Genomic DNA, 18,672 nt, shown 5'->3' on the forward strand with positions numbered 1-18,672 from the left:
TAAATTTCAGCGCCAGTTCCAGCAGAGCCCGGAACAGAGGACAGAGAGGGCAATCCAAATAGGAACAGGTAGAGACCGAGAGGGGGGAAAATCATAAGAGGAGCAGAAAGGAAAGGGATCCAGGAACAGAGGGAGGGGAATTGCAATCCAGGAACACAGAGTGGGATTGAAAGAAAGAGAGAATCCAGCCCCAGGAACAGACACAGAGGGAGATCCAGCCCAGAGAGAAGAGAGAGAGAGAGAAAGCGGATTCGACACTGGGGCAGATAGAGCGCGGGGAGAGGCAGTGGATCCAGCCCCAGGGACCGAGGAACACACAGAGAGAGAGAGAGATAGAGCGGGATCCGGGCCGCGGAGACCTTGTGGGTGAGTAGCGGCCATTCACGTCTATTCCCCCACCCTTGGGTGCCAGGTTTTTCCCGGGGTTGGGGAGGGGGTGGTCTGGGGCCGGGACATCTCCCGGTGATCAGCCGGGGGGAGCAGCATGATATCTCTGTGAGACCCTGGGGGTGGATGTGGGGATTTGGCGGGAGTTGGGGAATCTGGCGGGTCTCTGTGGATCCTGGGGTTCGTGAACAGGTCTCCGCTCGGGAGATCTACGGTGATCTCGATTTGGCGGGCCTCTGGGGTGGGGTGGTTTGGCGGATGAAGGGGATCTGGCGGAGGTAAGGGGGAATGTGTAGGGATCTAGCGGGAAGCGGAAGGGGGGATCCAGCGGGGGACTGAAGGATCTGGCAGGTCTCTGGGGACCTACAGATGGACGCAGGATCTGGCGGGGATTTGTTAGGGGGGGAATCTGGCGGGATCTTGTCAGGGGGGGAATCTGGCGGGGTCTTGTTGGGGGTGAGTGGCGGGGTCTTGGGGGGGGGGAATCTGGCGGGGTATTGTCGAGGGGGGACATCTGGCGGGGTATTGTTGAGGGGGGGAATCTGGCGGGGTATTGTTGAGGGGGGGGGAATCTGGCGGGGTATGGTTGGGGGGAATCTGGCGGGGTATGGTTGGGGGGAATCTGGCGGGGTATGGTTGGGGGGAATCTGGCGGGGTATGGTTGGGGGGAATCTGGCGGGGTCTTGTTGAGGGGGGGAATCTGGCGGGGTATTGTTGAGGGGGGGAATCTGGCGGGGTATTGTTGAGGGGGGGGGAATCTGGCGGGGTATGGTTGGGGGGAATCTGGCGGGGTCTTGTTGAGGGGGGGAATCTGGCGGGGTATTGTTGAGGGGGGGGGAATCTGGCGGGGTATGGTTGGGGGGAATCTGGCGGGGTCTTGTTGAGGGGGGGAATCTGGTGGGGTCTTGTCGGGGGGAGATCTGGCGAATTTCTAGGGACGGTGGGATCTGGTAGGTCCCTGTGGGGGTTGGGGGTGGGTGATCTGCCGGGTCGCTGACGCGGAGTGGGGTGGGGGGGGTGATCTATCGGCTGGGGTAGGGGGCTGTGGAATCTGGCGGGACCGTTTGAGGGTGTCGGGGATCTGTTCTGGCGGATCCAGGCTGGTGTATTTTAAGCGCGGGGTTGGGGGAGGAAGCGCTGGCCGCTTTGGCGCTCACTGAGCAAGCTCCGAAACTGAGAAACTCAACCTTTTATTAAATGGAGAGAGTTTCCCCTCAGAGATTGGAGGGTTGGTTGGGGGGTGTTGCAGATTGAAGCCTCTGTCCCCCACCTCCCGAGATCTAGGGCTCTTGTCTCACTGCGACATCCTGAGAGAGTTGCTACAAAGTAGCAAACTGACAAAAGTTACATTGAAACAATCTGCTCTGTAGCACTTTCGGCTGAACCGATTGTTAGACCAGTGAGACAAGTCTAACCTGCACAACTTTAATTCAGCTAACTCCTCTTTCCTTTCCCCAAGGGCGTTTGGGGAGGGTAGAGGGGAATGGGGTGGGGAGGGGAAGATGTGATCTTTCCCCTGACCATGAGTGTCCCGAGCAAGGGTCTCTCAGGTTTCAGGATAGGCCATTCTGCTCCGAGATAAAGGGGAATTTCTTCACGGCGAACCTGTGGAATTCTCTAGCATAAAAGGCAATGGAGATCAAATCCCTCAATATATTTAAGCAAGAAATACATTTCCAGAGGCTAGAAGGACGTGTAGACAGAGTAGGGATATGATGCAGTGATAAAGGATCAGTCATGGTTATGTTAGATGGCAGACTGGGCTCAAAGGGTCCATTTTCTATGTTTTTGTCCCTGTTGAATGACTTGTTGTCACATACACCAGGATACAGTGAAAAGTGTTGTTCTGCTTGATACACAGGCAGATCTTACCATACAGAGTGCATCAGGGAAGCAGAACAGAGTGCAAAATACAGTGTTACAGCTGTATTTGGGGAACTGTGGATAAAATTTTAACCTTGACCTCGAACAAAAACAGGAAGTGGAAGTTGTCCTTCAAATATATGTAACACTGAACTGTCCCCATCTGGAGAGAGAGTGGGGTAGTGATAATGTCACTGGATGAATAACCCAGAGCCCCAGGCTAATGTTCTGGGGAACAAATACAGGGGTGCTAGAAAAATGCAGCGGATCTGGCACCATCTGTGGAGAGAGAAACCGAGTTAGCATTATGAGTTCAAATCTCAGCTTAGAAAATTAATATATATACAATTGTAATGACCCCGTCCCAAGAAAGGAATAAAACAGGTTAGACTTGTCTCACGGGTCTAAGTTGTGGGCAGTGCAATATCACATTGACATGGGAGGGGTGCGAGTATAGATTCATCAGAGAGACACATGAACACACTATGTTTCTCAGTATATAGACAGAGACAAAGTTTCAGATTAATGATCCTTGATCAGATGATTCCATTACAATGATACTGGGGTGAACAGGGATTATTTGTCACATTGCCTTCAGAATCTTGGTTTAGTAAGCTGGCAGGTTGATCCAATTCAGGTGTTTAAAATGAAGGAGGAATTTGATTGAGTGGACAGAGAGAAATTGTTTCCTTCGGTGGGGAGGAGTCTAGAATGGGAGTGGCAGGGCTTGGGTATGAACAATTAGAGCTGGGACCTTTTCAGGGGTGAATATAGAACAGTACAGCATAGGAAAATGCCCTTCGGCCCACCATGTCCATGCCAACCTTGATACCATTCCATCCTAATCTGCCTGCACGCATTCATGGGTGGAGAATCACTTCATACATGGAATGTTTGCATCTCTCTCACACACACACACACCACACACATACACACACCTCTACATCTCGCAACTTTCTCCAGACATGGCTCAAAGACTGGTGTGGGTGGAATTGGCTTCAGCTCATGAGGCACTAGTATCAGGCCTGGGGTGGAAGGGAGCTGTTCTGGTGGGATGGGTTTCACTTGAAATACACAAAATCCAATATCCTGATGCATTGAATGACTGACTAGGGCTGTTAAGAGGAATTTAAAGTAATTAGAGAAGAGTTTTGGGGGGCTGGGGATGTAGACTTACAATGCAAAGGAATGGCAGAGCAGTTGTATGAAAAGCAACACCCAGAGCGGAACAGAATGTCCGAAAAAGAAAAGTAGCAGCAAATAACATCTAAAAGGAAATAAATGGCAAAAAAAAACAAAGCTAATGGCTGTTTGCTTAAATGCACATGGTACAAAATAAATCGCTTAAATGCACATGGTACAAAATAAATCACTTAACTACACAAATGTGTTTACAAGAAGATCAAATCTGGGAGTGAAATATTCTGGAGTGTGTAAATCTTTGACAGGAAGGTAAGCATGACAGAGTAACTTTGTTAGTAAGCAATGGAAAAAGCAAAACAGCAAAAATTGATCTTGGATCAGAAGATATAGAATTCGTGTAGCTTGCGGTAAGTTAAAAATAACAAGGGGAAGTAGACAGTAGTGGTAGTAATCCGTTGACTCTTTAACGGTAGCTGTGTTGTAGGATAGAGAATAAATTAAGAAATAATGAGGACCTAAAAAAAGGACAACGTATTATTCATGGTTGTCTTTAACCTTATTGATATATATAAAATTCTTGGGGGACTTGACAGTTTAGGTGCAGAGAAGTTGTTTCCCCTCTTGGGAGAATGCAAGACCAGAGGGCATAATCTTGAAATAAAGGGTTAAGGCAGTAAAGAGTAGAGAGTTGTGAATCTGGAATTCTTTTTTGCAAAGGGCTGTCTCTCTGACATTATTAAGTATATTCACAACTGAAGATAAATTTTTAATCAGAAGTTGTGGGGAAAAGGCAGAAATTAGGAGTTGCGGATTATCAGGTAAACCATTGAATGGCCTATTCCTCCTGTGTTTTATGGACCAATTGGTTGTACACGCTCTAATAGACTTTTGTGATGGTTGAGGCTGTTCAAGAATGCAGAATTGAGCTTCAGATCAGGAATTGTCTGATTGAGTGGTAGAATAGGCTAAACAGCTTTCATACACTCATAGTCATATATGAATATCTAATGCATGATTTCAGCCTCGAAGTTGTGCATGATTTAATCTCACTCGGGAAAATGAATTTGTTCCTCAATCTTTAGCCTGGTGTTTTTTTTTCATTAACCTTTCGTGGGTGCCATTGACAAGACCAGAATTTGTTGCCCATCTTTCATTGCCTATTGAAATGGTTTAACAGGCACAGTTAAGAGTACCACATTACTGTGGGTCTGGAGTCACTTGTAGATCAGCCACAGAAAAATGGCAGATTACCTTCCCTCAAGGCTATTTGTGGACCAGATGTGTTTTTATGATGATTGATTCCATCAGCTGCTGTGGTGGTTTTGAACCCAGGCAGAAGTCATGGCCTCTGAATGTTTAGTTCAGTGATATTAACACTGCAGTTCTGTATTCCCAGATGTATTTGAAGCATTGTGTTCCTTCAATTCTGGCCTCTTCAAATCTCTCAATTTCATCATTGTATTGTTGCTAGTTGTGCCTTCAGCAGCCAAGCCCATAGGTTTCCTCTCTAACTCTCTCACTTTCCTCCTGTTAAGATGTTGCTTAAAACTTGTGTCTTTTTTAGTAACCTGTTGAACTCATCTCCTTGGATGGCAAGGCTGGTGTATGAAGAGAGACTGGATCAGTTAGGACCATATTCACTAGAGTTTAGAAGAATGAGGGGGATTATCAAAGAAGCTAATACATTTCTGACTGGACGAGATAGGGTAATCACAAGAAGGTGTTCGTGATGATCAAGGGGTCACAGCTTGAAGTTATGGGGTAGGCTAATTAGGACTGAGCTGAGGAGAAATGTTCACCCACAGAGTGGTGAGCTTGATAAATTCCCTGCCACAGAAAGCAGTCGAAGCCAAAATATTGAATGTTTTCAAGAAGGAGTTAAATATAGTTCTAAAGGGGTCAAAGGATATGCAAAGAAAGCAGGAACAAGGAGCTGAGTTGGATGGTCAAACACGATCGTACTGAATGGTTTGAAGGACAAAATGGCTAACTCCTCTTATTTTCTATGTTTCTATAAATAAGGTCATTCCGGGTTTTGGTCTGAGATTGATCATCTCAATTCCTTTCTCTGTGGACAATCATTAGAGTGCCATTCTCTTCATAAGATTTTAGATGGTGTATTTATTTAAAATAATGTTTCTTTTCAGTTTCAGTATTGCGAGAAGCTGCTGGAGAGACTACAATTCTCAATACCTTCGACATGAAGTATACCAGTCGTGTCAGTCACTGGAGCAGTTGTCTGAGTTGCACAGTGAGCAACGACAACGATAATATGAAGACGCGCTCTTGGAAGGCAGGCAGCTTACAGCGTGACTCCAACTGTCCGCAGCACTGCCCAAACACAGGGTCTCCAGACTCCAGCACCGATGCCACAATCTCATCCTCTGCTATGGGCAAATTGACTGTGGCAGTGCCTGCTGAACCTCAGCCGAAACTGGTGGTCTGCTCTTATGTCACTTCTGAATCTAACTCCAACTTGTCACCGGACAGCGGTCTCTTGTCTCCAGACAGTGGTTACCTGTCTCTGCTGAATCAGTCCTCTCTCTCAGTTGAGGAAGAAGGAAATCTTGTCCAGGATGGTGATCACCGAATTGGGGGCTCTTCTGACAACCAAGCACATGAGGGGGAGCAGCCTTCAGGGAAGAATGTGGAAAATCCCGCCGCCGTTTCGCCTACACAAAATCGGACAGGGGATCCTGGACTTGAGGCCAAGCCAAGCGAGAAGAACCTCGCACTGACTAAATGGCAGCGGCTGCCAGCCCTTCAGGTTGGGTGGGCAGTCTGCCAGAGTATGGGTCGTGTAAAGGGCAAGCTCAGAGTGGACAAGTCCCTGCTCAAGGAGACGTTACGGGGGCAAGTCTTCACTGTAGACAATCTTATCGGCAGGAAGATGGGGCTAGAGTACGTGGACATCTGGAAAGAATTGTTGGATCGAGGATTCCCCAACCTTCTGAAAATAATCCTGAGGTTCCTGACTCTCCCTAGCCTCCTGAAGTAAGTTCCTTGTTCTCACTTGCCCCCCACCTAAGACTTATTTGTGGTGTAAAACACTTCAGTTGGGATACGTGTGGAGCTCTCTATATTGTTCTGGTCTGCCATGTTATGTAAAGTATATATAGACCCTGGATAAATTGTGTGTAAAGAGTTATAAGGATTATGCTATAATTAAGAGGTTCTACCCATCACCAGGTGCTCAACAGTCTGGAGTCTTACATTTTGAAAGGAGAGATAGTAAGATGTAGGAGGAGAATTAGGCCATTCAACCTACCAAGTCTGCTCCACCATTTGTTAATGGCTGATATGTTTCTTAACCCCATAACCCTTGATCTCCTTACTAATCAAGAACTTCTCCATAATAAAACAGAAACTGCTGGAGAAACCCAGTAGCTCTGGCAGCAGCTGTGGAGAGAAAGCAGAGTTAACATTTCAGGTCCAGTGACCCTTCTTCAGGACCTATCTATTTCTGTCTTTCAAGGACTCTGTCTCCACAGCCTTTCTCAATAATGAGTTCCACAGGTTCACCACCATCTGGCTGAAGGAATTCCTCCTCATCTCAGTTCTAAAGGATCATCCCTCTCTCTGAGGCTGTGCTGTCAGGCCCTAGTCTCTCCTACAAGTGGAATCATATTCATCACTTCCACTCTATTTAGGCCTCTCTGTATTCCATACGTTTCAATCAGATCCCCTGCCATCCTTCTAAAGTACAGACCCAGAATCCTCAACTGTTTCTCTACGATAGAACTTTAAGATTGTGAAAGGAAGAGAGTAGATATGGAAGAAATGTATCCACTTGCTAATGAGACCAGAACTAGCGCCCAGAAATGTCAGACTATCCACGATAAATCCAATGGAGAAGAAGCCAGTTTAATTGAACAAAGTTTGCAATGTGTCTGAGCTGGGCTTAATGGTGGTAATTATTCTCTAAAATCAATGAAGCTATGTGTCTGTGGGTTATGTTGATAACTGTGGGATGATGTTTTTGCAAGTAGATGGCTGTTTCTAGTGGGATTCCGCGGGTCCCCTTGGCTCCCTATGGCACATGTTAAAGATTTGTGGGGAGGAGTGGAACAACCAAACAATTGTTTGAACAACATAACAATACGGCGCAGAACAGGCCCTTCGGCCCCCGATGTTGCGCCGACCTGTGAACTAATCCAAGCCCATCCCCCTACACTATCCCATCATTATCCATTTGCTTATCCAAGGACTGTTTAAATGCCCCTAATGTGGCTGAGTTACATACATTGGCAGGAAGGGCATTCCACGCCCATACCACTCTGAGTAATGAATCTGCCTCTGACATCCGTCTTAAATCTATCACACTTCAATTTGCAGCTATGCCCCCTCGTACAAGCCATCGTCAACATCCTAGGAAAAAGACGATCACTGTCTACCCTATCTAATCCTCTGATCATCTTGTACGTCTCCATCAAATCCCCTCTTAGCCTTCTTTTCTCCAATAAGAACAGACCCAAGTCTCTCAGCCTTTCCTCATAAGACCTTCCCTCCAGACCAGGCAACGTCCTGGTAAATCTCCTCTGCACCTTTTCCAATGCTTCCACATCCTTCCTGTAATGGGGTGATCAGAACTGTACGCAATACACCAAGTGTGGCCGCACTAGTGTTTTGTGCAGTTGCATCACGGCTGCAGAACTCAATCCCTCTACCAATAAAACCTAACACACCGTATGCCTTCTGAACAGCATTATCAACCTGGGTGGCAACTTTCAGGGATCTCTGTACGTGGACTCCAAGATCCCTGTGCACATCCACATTACCAAGAATCTTTCCATTGACCCAGTACTCTGCCTTCCTGTTATTCTTCCCAAAGTGAATCAGCTCACATTTATCTGCATGAACTCCATTTGTCACCTCTCAGCCCAATTCTGCAGTTTATCCAAGTCCCCCTGCAACCTGCAACATTCTTCCACATTTTAGTGTCATCCGTAAACTTACTAATCCATCCACCTATGCCTGCATCCAAGTCATTTATAAAAATGACAAACAGCACAAGTCCCAAAACAGATCCTTTTGGCACACCACTAGTAACCAGACTCCAGGCTGAATATTTTCCATCAACCACCACTTACAGAAAGACAGTTTCTAATCCAAACTGGTAAATCACCCTCAATCCCATACGTCTGCATTTTCTCCAACAGCCTACCATGTGGAACCGTATGAAAGGCTTTACTGAAGTCCATGTGCACCATGTCAACTGTCCTACATGTTTGGAACAAGTTGTTGGAAGGAATCGTGAGGAAAAAGATGTACAATTATTTGGAAAGGCAAAGACTGCTTAGGGATAGTCAACATGGCTTTATGCGTGGGAAATCATGTCTCATAAACTTGATTGAGTTTTTTTGAAGAAGTAACAAAGTGGATTAGTGAGGGCAGGGGATGTGATCTATATGGACTTCAGTAAGGCGTTCGAAAGTTTCCCCATGGGGGACTGGTGAGCAGGGTTAGATCTCATGGAATACAGGGAGAACTTGCCATTTGGATACAGAACTGGCTCAAAGGTAGAAGACAGAGGGTGGTGGTGGAGGGTTGTTTTTCAGACTGGAGATCTGTGACCAATGGAATGCCACAAGGATCAGTGCTGGGTCCTCTACTTTTCATCATTTATATAAATGATTTGGATGTGAGCATAAGAGGTACAGTTAGTAAGTTTGCAGATGACACCAAAACTGGAGGTGTAGTGGACAGAGAAGAAGGTGACTCAGATTACAACGGGATCTTGATCAAATGGGCTGAGAAGTGGCAGATGGAGTTTAATTCAGATAAATGCGAGGTGCTGCATTTTGGGAAAGCAAATCTTAGCAGGACTTATACACTTAATGATAAGGTCCTAGGGAGTGTTGCTGAACAAAGAGACCTTGGAGTGCGGGTTCATAGCTCCTTGAAAGTGGAGTCACAGGTAGATAGGATAGTGAAGAAGGCGTTTAGTATACTTTTCTTTATTGGTCAGAGTATAGAGTACAGGAGTTGGGAGGTCATGTTGCGGCTGTACAGGACATTGGTTAGACCACTATTGCGTGCAATTCTGGTCTCCTTCCTATTGGAAAGATGTTGTGAAACTTGAAAAGGTTCAGAAAAGATTTGTAAGGATGTTGCCAGGATTGGAGGATCTGAGCTACAGGGAGAGGCTGAACAGTCTGGGGCTGTTTTCCCTGGAGCGTCGGAGACTGAGGGGTGACCTTATAGAGGTTCATAAAATCATGAGGGGCATGGATAGGATAAATAGATTGCAGAACTAGAGGGCACAGATCTAGGGTGAGAGGAGAAAGATATAAAAGAGGTCTAAGGGGCAACCTTTTCACACTGAGGGTGTTACGTGTATGGAATGAGTTGCCAGAGGGAGTGGTGAAGGCTAGTACAATTGCAACACTTAAAAGGCATCTGGATGGATATATGACTAGGAAGGATATGGGCCAGGTGCTGGCAGGTTGGATGAGGATATCTGGTTGGCATGCACTAGTTGGACCGAAGGGTCTGTTTCCGTACTGTACATCTCTTTGACTCCATTTGCAATCCTCCAGTCCTCTGGTACTAAACCTGTAGACAATGACAACTCAAAGATCAAGGCCAAAGGCTCCAACATCTCCTCCCTAACCTCCAAGGGAATTATCTATTAAATCCCATCCAGCCCAAGGGAACTAATTACTTTCACACCTTCTAGAATTGATAACACCTCCTCCTTACTAACCTCATTCCTTTCTAATCTAATATTCTCCTTTTCCTACATGAAAACAGATGAGAAATATTTGCTTAGCAACTTTCCGATCTGCACAGGGTTCACACACAATTTCCCACTCCTGTCCTTGACTATCCCTATTCCTACCCTTGTCATCCTTCTATTCCTCACATACCTATAGGGTTTCTTTAGGGTTCTCCTTTATTGTATTTGCTAAAAACAGCTTATGTTCTCTCCTTGTTCTTCTAAACTCTCTCTTTAAATCCTTCCTAGCTAATCTATAACTCTCCCTTGCATCATCTGAACCATCTCATCTCAATGTCACACAAGCCTTCCTCTTCCGCTTAACAAGACATACAATTCCTTTAGTAAACCACACGTCCCTTACCTTATCACTTCCTCCCAGTCTGAAAGGGACATATCTATCAAGGACATGCAATATCTGTTCTTTAAACTAACTTCACATTTCGATTGTTCCCATCCCCTGCATTTTGCTACCCCATTCTATGCCTGCTAAGTCTTGGCTAATTGCATTATAATTGCCCTTCCTCCATCGATAACTCTTGACCTGTGGCATGTACCTATGCCTTTCCATCGCTAAACTAAACGTAACTGAATTATGGTCACTCTCTTCAAAGTGCTCACCTACAACTAAATCAAACCAAGTACCAGATCCAGTGTGGCCTCCCCTCTTGTCGGCCCTTCGACCTACTGTGTCAGGAAACCCTCCTGCACACATTGCTCAAAAACTGATCCATCCAATGTACTGGAGTTATAGCAGTTCCAGTCAATGTTGGGGAAGTTAAAGTCCCCCATAATTATCACTCTGTTCCTTTCACTCCTACCCAAAATTGTTTTGCTAATCCTCTCCTCCACATCCCTGGAATTCTGCGGAGGCCTTTAAAAAAACTCCCAGCAGTGTGACCTCTCCTCTCCTGTTTCTAACCTCAGCCCATACCACATCAGTAGACAAGTCCTCGTCAAAAGTTCTTTCAGCAACCGTTATACTGTCCCTGACTAACAAGGCCACACCTCCCCCTCTTTTTCCACCTTGCCTGTTCTTAATGAAAGATCTAAACCCTGGAACCTGCAACATCCATTCCTCACCCTGCTCTATCCATGTCTCTGAAATGGCCACAACATCGAAGTCCCAGGTACCTATCCATGCTACAAGCTCACCTACCTTATTCCGGATACCCCTGGCATTGAAGTAGAGACACTTCAAACCAGCTTGCTGTTTGCCAGCATACTCCTGTGACCGTGAAATCCTGTCCATGTCCTCCCTACTCTCATCCTCCTGTGCACTGGAACTACACCTCAGTTTCCCATCCCCCGCTGAGCTAGTTTAAACCCACCCGAATAGCACTTGCAAATTTTCCACTCAGGATATTAGTACCCCTCTGGTTCAAGTGAAAACCGTCCTGTTTATAGAGGTCCCACCTTCCCCAGAATGAGCCCCAATTATCCATGTACCTGAAACCATCCCTCCTGCACTATCCCTGCAGCCACGTGTTCAGCTGATATTTCTCCCTGTTCCTTGCCTCACTATCACGTGGCACAGGTAACAAACTAGAGATAACAACTGTTTGTTCTAGCTCTCAGCTTCCACTCGAGCTCCCTGAAATCCTGCCTTACATCCCTATCCCTCGTTGGTTGGCAGTGAGGAGGGAAGGTGTCGACAGTAGGAAGATATCAATGGAAAGGTCAAGTGGGCAGGAAGATGTCAAAAGGAATTTAATCTAGAGAAGTCAATCATGCATTTGAAGAAGTCAATCAAGGCAAAGTAGTGCATGATAAATGAAAAGGTATTGGATGGTGTTGAGGAAGCAAGGAACTTTGGAGTGAATGTTTGAATATTCCTGAAGGTAGCAGTTACAGGTCCATGAGGTAGTTAGGAAGGCAAATGGAACTGTTTTGCTTTTAGATGCAGTTTAGAATATTAGAGCAGGGAGGTTGCGCTGGAGCTGTGTAAATCATCAGTTGGGCCACGAATTGAATATTGTATGTGGTTATTCAGAATAAAAAGGATAGAAATGCAGGATAGAGGGGACAGAATAGACAATGCTGTTGTCAGGACTGGAAAAATGCAGCTCATGTGGAAAGATTAAATATGTAGGATTTGCTGCCTCCTTGGATTTCAGGAGGCTCTGAGGAGATTGGATTGAGATGTACAAATTATGAGGGGGCATGGAGATAGTACAAGGAAAGGCCTCAGTGTGCAGGTCAGTGAGTGTGAGGAGCATTGAAATCAATATCAATTGACAGATGTTTAGAAGGGAGACTAGGAAAGATTTTTACTCCAGAGGATGGTTGGGGTCTGGAACTCTCTGTTGCAGGACCCCCTTACTGATTGCAAAGGTGTCTGGAGATCTGCACTTTATGTTCAATCTCCCTCCTGCAGGGGCTGCAGGCAAAATACTGGCGAGTCAGATTAGGCTGGGTGGCCTGTCCTTTGACCGGTCCAGTAACGTTGGGCCAAGTGGCCTCTTTCAATGCTGTAAATCCTCAATGATTGTATGTCTGGAGATATGTGTTGAACTAAGAGGTATGGCATTGTGGGGAGAACTTCAGCCTGGAACAAAGATGTGGCGAGAAATTTGAGCACACAGTCTGGCCTGATTTTTCCGGCTCAGTGATGGCCCATTGACAATTGCAGTGTTGGGTGGGGGAGCAGCTATTTCTCTGATGCTATCTGTGGTGGCAAATTGCTAATATTCCCTTTGCCCCCATTTGCTGCCCTACAGTCAGTCGGTTTGGAATGTTGTCTGATGTAAAATATCCAAAGACTGCCCAGCTGACGCCTGGGGTTGAAGTTGGGTCTCTTCGAAACACACACTTAGAGGAGCTTAGGCAGGAAAGGGTCTCCTTGAGAGGCTGCTGGATTAGTTTGATTGAAACCCCATTTCTGTTTATCAGCAGAACAGACAGTTTTGGAAATGCTCAGCAGGTCTGGCTGCCTCTGCAGAGATGTCACATTTCAAGTTCCGTATGACTTCAAGTCACAGTCTTATAACATGGAGATAAACCCCTTGGTCCAACTCGTCCGTGCAAACCAGATATCCTCAACTAATCTAGCTCCATTTATCAACATTGGGCTCATATTCCTCTAGACCCTTCATATTCATATACCGATCCAGATGCCTTTTAATTGTTGTAATTGTACCAGCCTCCACCACTTTCTCAGGAGGCTCTTTCCCCACACACACCAGCCCCGTGTGAAAAAGTTACCGCTCAGGTCTTTTTTCAACTCTTTCCTCCTGCTGAGCTCCAACAAACTCTCTTGAGAACTCATTTTCCATTTGTCAAGATGTAGTCATCATGCTTCTCAATGTTCTTTCTCAACAGCTGTGTCAAAGTGAGCAAGACCTGGAAGAGGATTGTCTATGACGATAAAAGAGCAAGCCAGCTCTTGAGGAATGCTTTGCATTTACAAAGAGTAGGTGATTGTTTCTATTCTTTCCTGTCTCCATAAGAGTTCTGATAAATACTCGTGTAGGGAAAATGATTGGGAATAGCTGCTCCACAATTTGTGGCATTGATGAGTGTTTGTACAAAAGAACTGGGAGCTGGACAAGGCCATTCAGCACCTTCAGCTTGTTCTGTCATTCAATAAAGACCATGTCAGCTCTGTTTTATCACCTTAGATCCCTCGAATACTCAAGGGAAGCAGCCTCTCAATATCTATCAACTCAGGACCTCATTTAGATGTGACATTTAGTGAGGTCTCATGAATTGCCTCAAGCCTGTTGCTTACCTTTACCTGGAACACTCATCCTCAACATAAGCATTTAAAACCATGACTGTCACCAGCTTTTCACGGCACGACTGTTGGAGGTTTTGCTTAAACAGATGTGGGCAGGGCACTGAAAAGCTGCAGGTTAAGTGAGTACACAACCAAGATGGTTGAAGGTGTATGTTGTCAGTAGACTTGAGGTTTTTCACTTCAGTTGTAAGAGTAGAAGCAGCGTATTTCAAAAGGGTCCGAATCCTGTAAATGTATTCAGTGAGGCTTGAATGCGCTCATAGGAGGAGCATAGAGAGTTAGCAGGCAGGTATATTTGCCCTTTATTGCAAGGAGACCGGAATACAAGAATAAAAAAAAATGTCTCATGACAATTCTATGGTGTTTTGGTGAGATCATATCTAGAATACTCTTTTCTCTATATTTAAGGAGGGATTGGATTACAGCTACAGTTAATTAAATTGCTCTCTGAATAGAGGGGGGGGGGGGTTCTCCTACAATAAGATGCTGTGCAAGCTGCACCTATTTTCTCTGGAGCTTCAAAATATAAGAGTTGATCTGATTGAGACATTTGGGATTCTGAAGTGGTTTGATGCTGGGAGTTTGAAAATGTGTTGCTGGAAAAGCGCAGCAACACATTCAGGAAAAGCGTCCTGAAGAAGGGCTGATGCCCGAAACGTTGATTCTCCGGCTCCTTGGATGCTGTCTGACCTGCTGCGCTTTTCCAGCAACACATTTTCAGCTCTGATCTCCAGCATCTGCAGTCCTCACTTTCTCGTCTGATGCTGGGAGTTTGTCAGATGTATGGTACTATTCCTTGTAAAGAGATGTTGATAACTATGCTACAGTTGCGTGGGGTTTAGGATAAAATTCTGGGCTACAGTCTTGTTGCCGGGGTCCTTGCAATAGGATTTTTTAAAAGTGGTAGCTTCAGTTCATTTGGAAATCAGACACAAGAAATGGAGGTCATCAGGAAGATGGTGGGAAGTGGAGGTTTGTTGGTGATTGTATAATTTTGGGCGTCTTGCTGTGGCGGACATTATTACTGTGTGAACCTGAACATGGTTGCTGGCTTAAAATCGTATGTGCTGGAGAAACTCTGCAAGTCTGGCAGAGTTTGTGGGGAGAAAGCAGAGTTAACCTTTCAAGTCTGACGGCTCTTCATCAGAACACCAATGTTGCTGGGTTATTTAACTATGAACAAAGAGTAACTGGGTAGTTGAGATGATCCCTACCCAGATGACTTGGTTTTGTATTCCTGGTCCAGACAATTGAAGGAGAAGTGGGCCAAGAGGGCGGCACGGTGGCACAGTGGTTAGCACTGCTGCCTCACAGCGCCAGAGACCCGGGTTCAATTCCCGCCTCAGGCGACTGACTGTGTGGAGTTTGCACATTCTCCCCGTGTCTGCGTGGGTTTCCTCCGGGTGCTCCGGTTTCCTCCCACAGTCCAAAGATGTGCAGGTCAGGTGGATTGGCCATGCTAAATTGCCCGTAGTGTTATGTAAGGGGTAATTGCAGGGGTATGGGTGGGTTGCGCTTCGGCGGGTCGGTGTGGACTTGTTGGGCCGAAGGGCCTGTTTCCACACTGTAATGTAATCTAAGTGTATACTTGGCTTGTATTTGCTGGTTTGGAAGATTGAGGTGTTCAAAATGTCAAGAGGATTTAAAAGGATAGATAGAAGGAAACAGATTATCCTGATCGAGGAATACAGGCCAAAGGGACAGGAACTTAAAGTTAATTTAGGGTCATTTAGAGGTGATCAGGAAGCAATTCCTCAAACAAACAGCAGGGGAAATCTGGAATTTTCTCTCTTAAATGGCTGGGAAGTCATTTGAAACTTTCAAGCTGACAACGGTAAATTTTAGTTGGACAAAAGCAAATGGAGTAAGGTGAAATATCAATCTAACTGAAAGGTAAACCATTCTCGAGAGGCTGTACACCCTTCTCCAGTTCCCAATGTTCTCTGGTCCCACAGTTGTATTTCTGAATACATCCAATATTTCTGCAACCTGTCTGTTCTAAATTATTCTCAAATTTTTTTTTAAAACTTGCGTTTTTTTCTTTCCACACTTTTATCAGTTGTCTGGTGCTGACTCTCTGGGTGACACAGCTGTCCGCAGGAACGTGGTTTCCCGAGGGGTGCTGTCTTCCGTGCAGCGCGTGGGTGTGAGTTCCCCTCAGAAATGCTTGACTCAGCCCTCCAGCCCAGTGAAGCTAAATCGTGTTTCCCAAAGAAGCATTCGGCATCAACAGGTAACATACTTCTCTCCGCCCACATTGCAACCAATTCTTTCTTGACTTCGCTCTTTACCTGCTCGGCTCTAATTGTGAGGCCAAACTTCCTTGTTAGAATCATTTCCCACCGAATTGCTCATTGTCTTTAGGGAAGAGAAGCTGGAGGAGAGTCCTGACTAACGTGTGCAGAGTTCTGAGGGGAATAGAAAGAGAGAAACCATTCACCTCAGTAGAGGGATCAATAACCAGTTGTAGGGTAAGGAGCAGGAGGTTTAGAGGAGACTGGAGATAAAACGATTTTTACCTACAGGGTGGCGAATATCTGGAACTCACTGCCTACAGGGGTGGTAGAGCTGTAGCGAGGAGGATATATGTAAGAAATATTTAGACAATCACTTGAAACACCGCAGCATGGAAGTCAATGGGCCAGGTGCTGAAAATGGAATTAGTGGATAGATGCTTGATGACCAGTTGGACATGATGAAACAAAAGGGACTTTTATTTGTAAAAACTCTATGCTTCTACCCTGTCAAATCTCTGATATTTTTGAAAAGGAATCAGTCCCACCATGTTCCTTGTCAAACCTCCAGGGGATGCAAGCCCTAATGTCATTGTAATTTAACTGTTTGAGCTCCTGTATTAATCTGGCATTCAGTGATACACTCACCTTTATTCCTCAGTGGGAATCTGATGTGGACTTTATACTATTTTCTCCTTCATGAGTGCAACTACCTCATATTACAGAGAGGGAGCAGGCTTTATTCTTGATGCCAAGAGACTGAGAGAACCTGTACACAGGGGTCCAGTCAGTGCTGGAGCACGTTGAACAGTAATGCCGAGGAAGAACGTGGTTTTTGAGAAGTCCAACATCCCCCAAGTGCCTAGTTGCCATTCTGTCTGTATCCCGTTTTGTTTTTCAAACATTGTTGTAACAATTTCCCTCCGTGTTGGTGTCAGCTCGTTTAAAACACACTGCGCGTTCTCTCTCTTCCCCTGCCCCCCACCCAGGTTGTGAAGACACTCAAGCAGGACGAGACCCTCAAGACTTGCCCCTTGTGTGCCTCACCGGCCAAATTTATACCTTGTGAGGAGAGGGCGATCTGCAGCAACGAAAACTGCTCCTACGATTACTGCTCACTGTGCTTCGACACCTTTCATGGGTCAAAAGAATGTGCTCGCCGCCACTACAGAAACCATTCCAAATCACAGCCACAAGCAGGGAGCAAAAAGAGCAAACGGAACTTAAAACGATTGTGACAGAGGAGAGCGAGAGTGGCTGTCTGAGTGTGCTGGATTTATTTTTGTTCATTAGTAGAAAATGAATTTCAGAAAAGAAAATATATTTTTAAAAAGTTTTATGGAAAATATTGAACTGCAGTTTTATTTATAAATCCAGAAAATCTACTTAAAAGAAAATGTTTTAAAAATTAATATATGAAATACCAAGAGATGTCATCACTGCAGAATGAACACAACACACAAATATTTTAATAGTGTAACATTTCCAATTAAATTGAAGATTCAGCAATATAAAATAAACTTTGTATGTATATATTTATGTAATTAACCCAGGACATTGAATATTCTGTCTGGCTCATTGCTCACTATATAGTTTCTGTTGACTGTATGCCATCCTTTTTAAGAGTGTTTCTATTATTGTATATTATTTCCTAAAATTTATATTACTTTTTCTCCCTCGTGTAATATATTCACTGTTCAATAAATGTGTAAAAAAAACCTGTGGTTATGTTGGAACACTTTGTTCAAAAATTGAAACAGGTTATAATTTTTGCTGAGAAAGTTACCTAAACTGGAGGATAGGTGGGTCATTGGATGATCTGCACTGGCCTGGAATTAGGAAAATTGTGTGAGCTGGGACTCACTGGTGTCACAAAGAGAGGAGAAGATTAAAGTAGTCAGACAATTGCATGGTTCTGTGACCCTTGGGATGAAACAAGTAACAGGAGCCATAGAAATGTACAGCACGGAAACAGACCCTTTGGTCCAACATGTCCATGTCGGTCAGATATCCTAAATTAATCTAGTCCTACTTTCCGGCATTTGGCCCATCTCCCTCTAAACCCTTCCTATTCATTTACCTATCCAGATGCCTTTTAAATGGTTTAATTGTGCCAGCTTCCACCATTTCCTTTGGCAATTCGTTCCATACAAGCACCACCCTCCGTGTAAAAAAAGTTTCCCTTTAGGTCCCTTTTAAGTCTTTTCCCCTCTCACCTTAAATAAATGCCCTACAGTTTTCGAGTTCCCCCACCGTAGGGAAATGTCCTTATCCATGCTTCTCATGATTTTATAAACCTCTGTAAGGTCACCCTTCAGTCTGTATACTCCAGGGAAAATAGCCCCAGCCTATTCAGTCTCACCCTCTACATCCAACCCTGCCAACATTCTTATCTGAATCCTTTCAAGTTTCACAACATCCTTCCTAGATCAGGGGAGATCAGAAATGCGCACAAAATTCCAAAAGTGGCCTAACCAATAGTAAAATAAACTAGAATAATTGAAATAAAATGTGTTAGACCTTCGTGAGAAAGTATAGAATTGCTACTCTCTTTACCCAGATTTTTTTTTTGTAAATAGTGAATACTT

General features: G+C 45.0%; 1 protein-coding gene across 2 annotated transcripts; it reads left to right on the plus strand.

The window, feature by feature from the left end:
* fbxo5 (F-box protein 5) lies at nucleotides 1–17,771 on the plus strand. 2 transcript variants are annotated; one of them, XM_072580287.1, is made up of 5 exons: nucleotides 1–366; nucleotides 5,541–6,387; nucleotides 13,433–13,523; nucleotides 15,910–16,083; nucleotides 17,074–17,771. In XM_072580287.1, the coding sequence occupies exons 2-5, from the start codon at nucleotides 5,594–5,596 to the stop codon at nucleotides 17,320–17,322; spliced, it is 1,308 nt and encodes a 435-aa protein (XP_072436388.1). In that variant the 5' UTR covers nucleotides 1–366; nucleotides 5,541–5,593; the 3' UTR covers nucleotides 17,323–17,771. The 2 variants fall into 2 exon arrangements, with proteins under 2 accessions (XP_072436388.1, XP_072436389.1); XM_072580288.1 differs by having other exon boundaries at nucleotides 8–68.
* The last annotated feature ends 901 nt before the right edge of the window (nucleotides 17,772–18,672 follow it).

This window comes from Chiloscyllium punctatum, chromosome 11 (genome assembly GCF_047496795.1).
Source record: "Chiloscyllium punctatum isolate Juve2018m chromosome 11, sChiPun1.3, whole genome shotgun sequence".
Taxonomy (NCBI): domain Eukaryota; kingdom Metazoa; phylum Chordata; class Chondrichthyes; order Orectolobiformes; family Hemiscylliidae; genus Chiloscyllium; species Chiloscyllium punctatum.

Coding starts and splice junctions, on each gene's coding strand:
- fbxo5 (XM_072580287.1), top strand. CDS start 5,594: ATGAAGTATACCAGTCGTGTCAGTCACTGGAGCAGTTGTCTGAGTTGC. Junction 6,388..13,432: donor ACTCTCCCTAGCCTCCTGAA/GTAAGTTCCTTG, acceptor CTTTCTCAACAG/CTGTGTCAAAGTGAGCAAGA. Junction 13,524..15,909: donor ATGCTTTGCATTTACAAAGA/GTAGGTGATTGT, acceptor CACTTTTATCAG/TTGTCTGGTGCTGACTCTCT.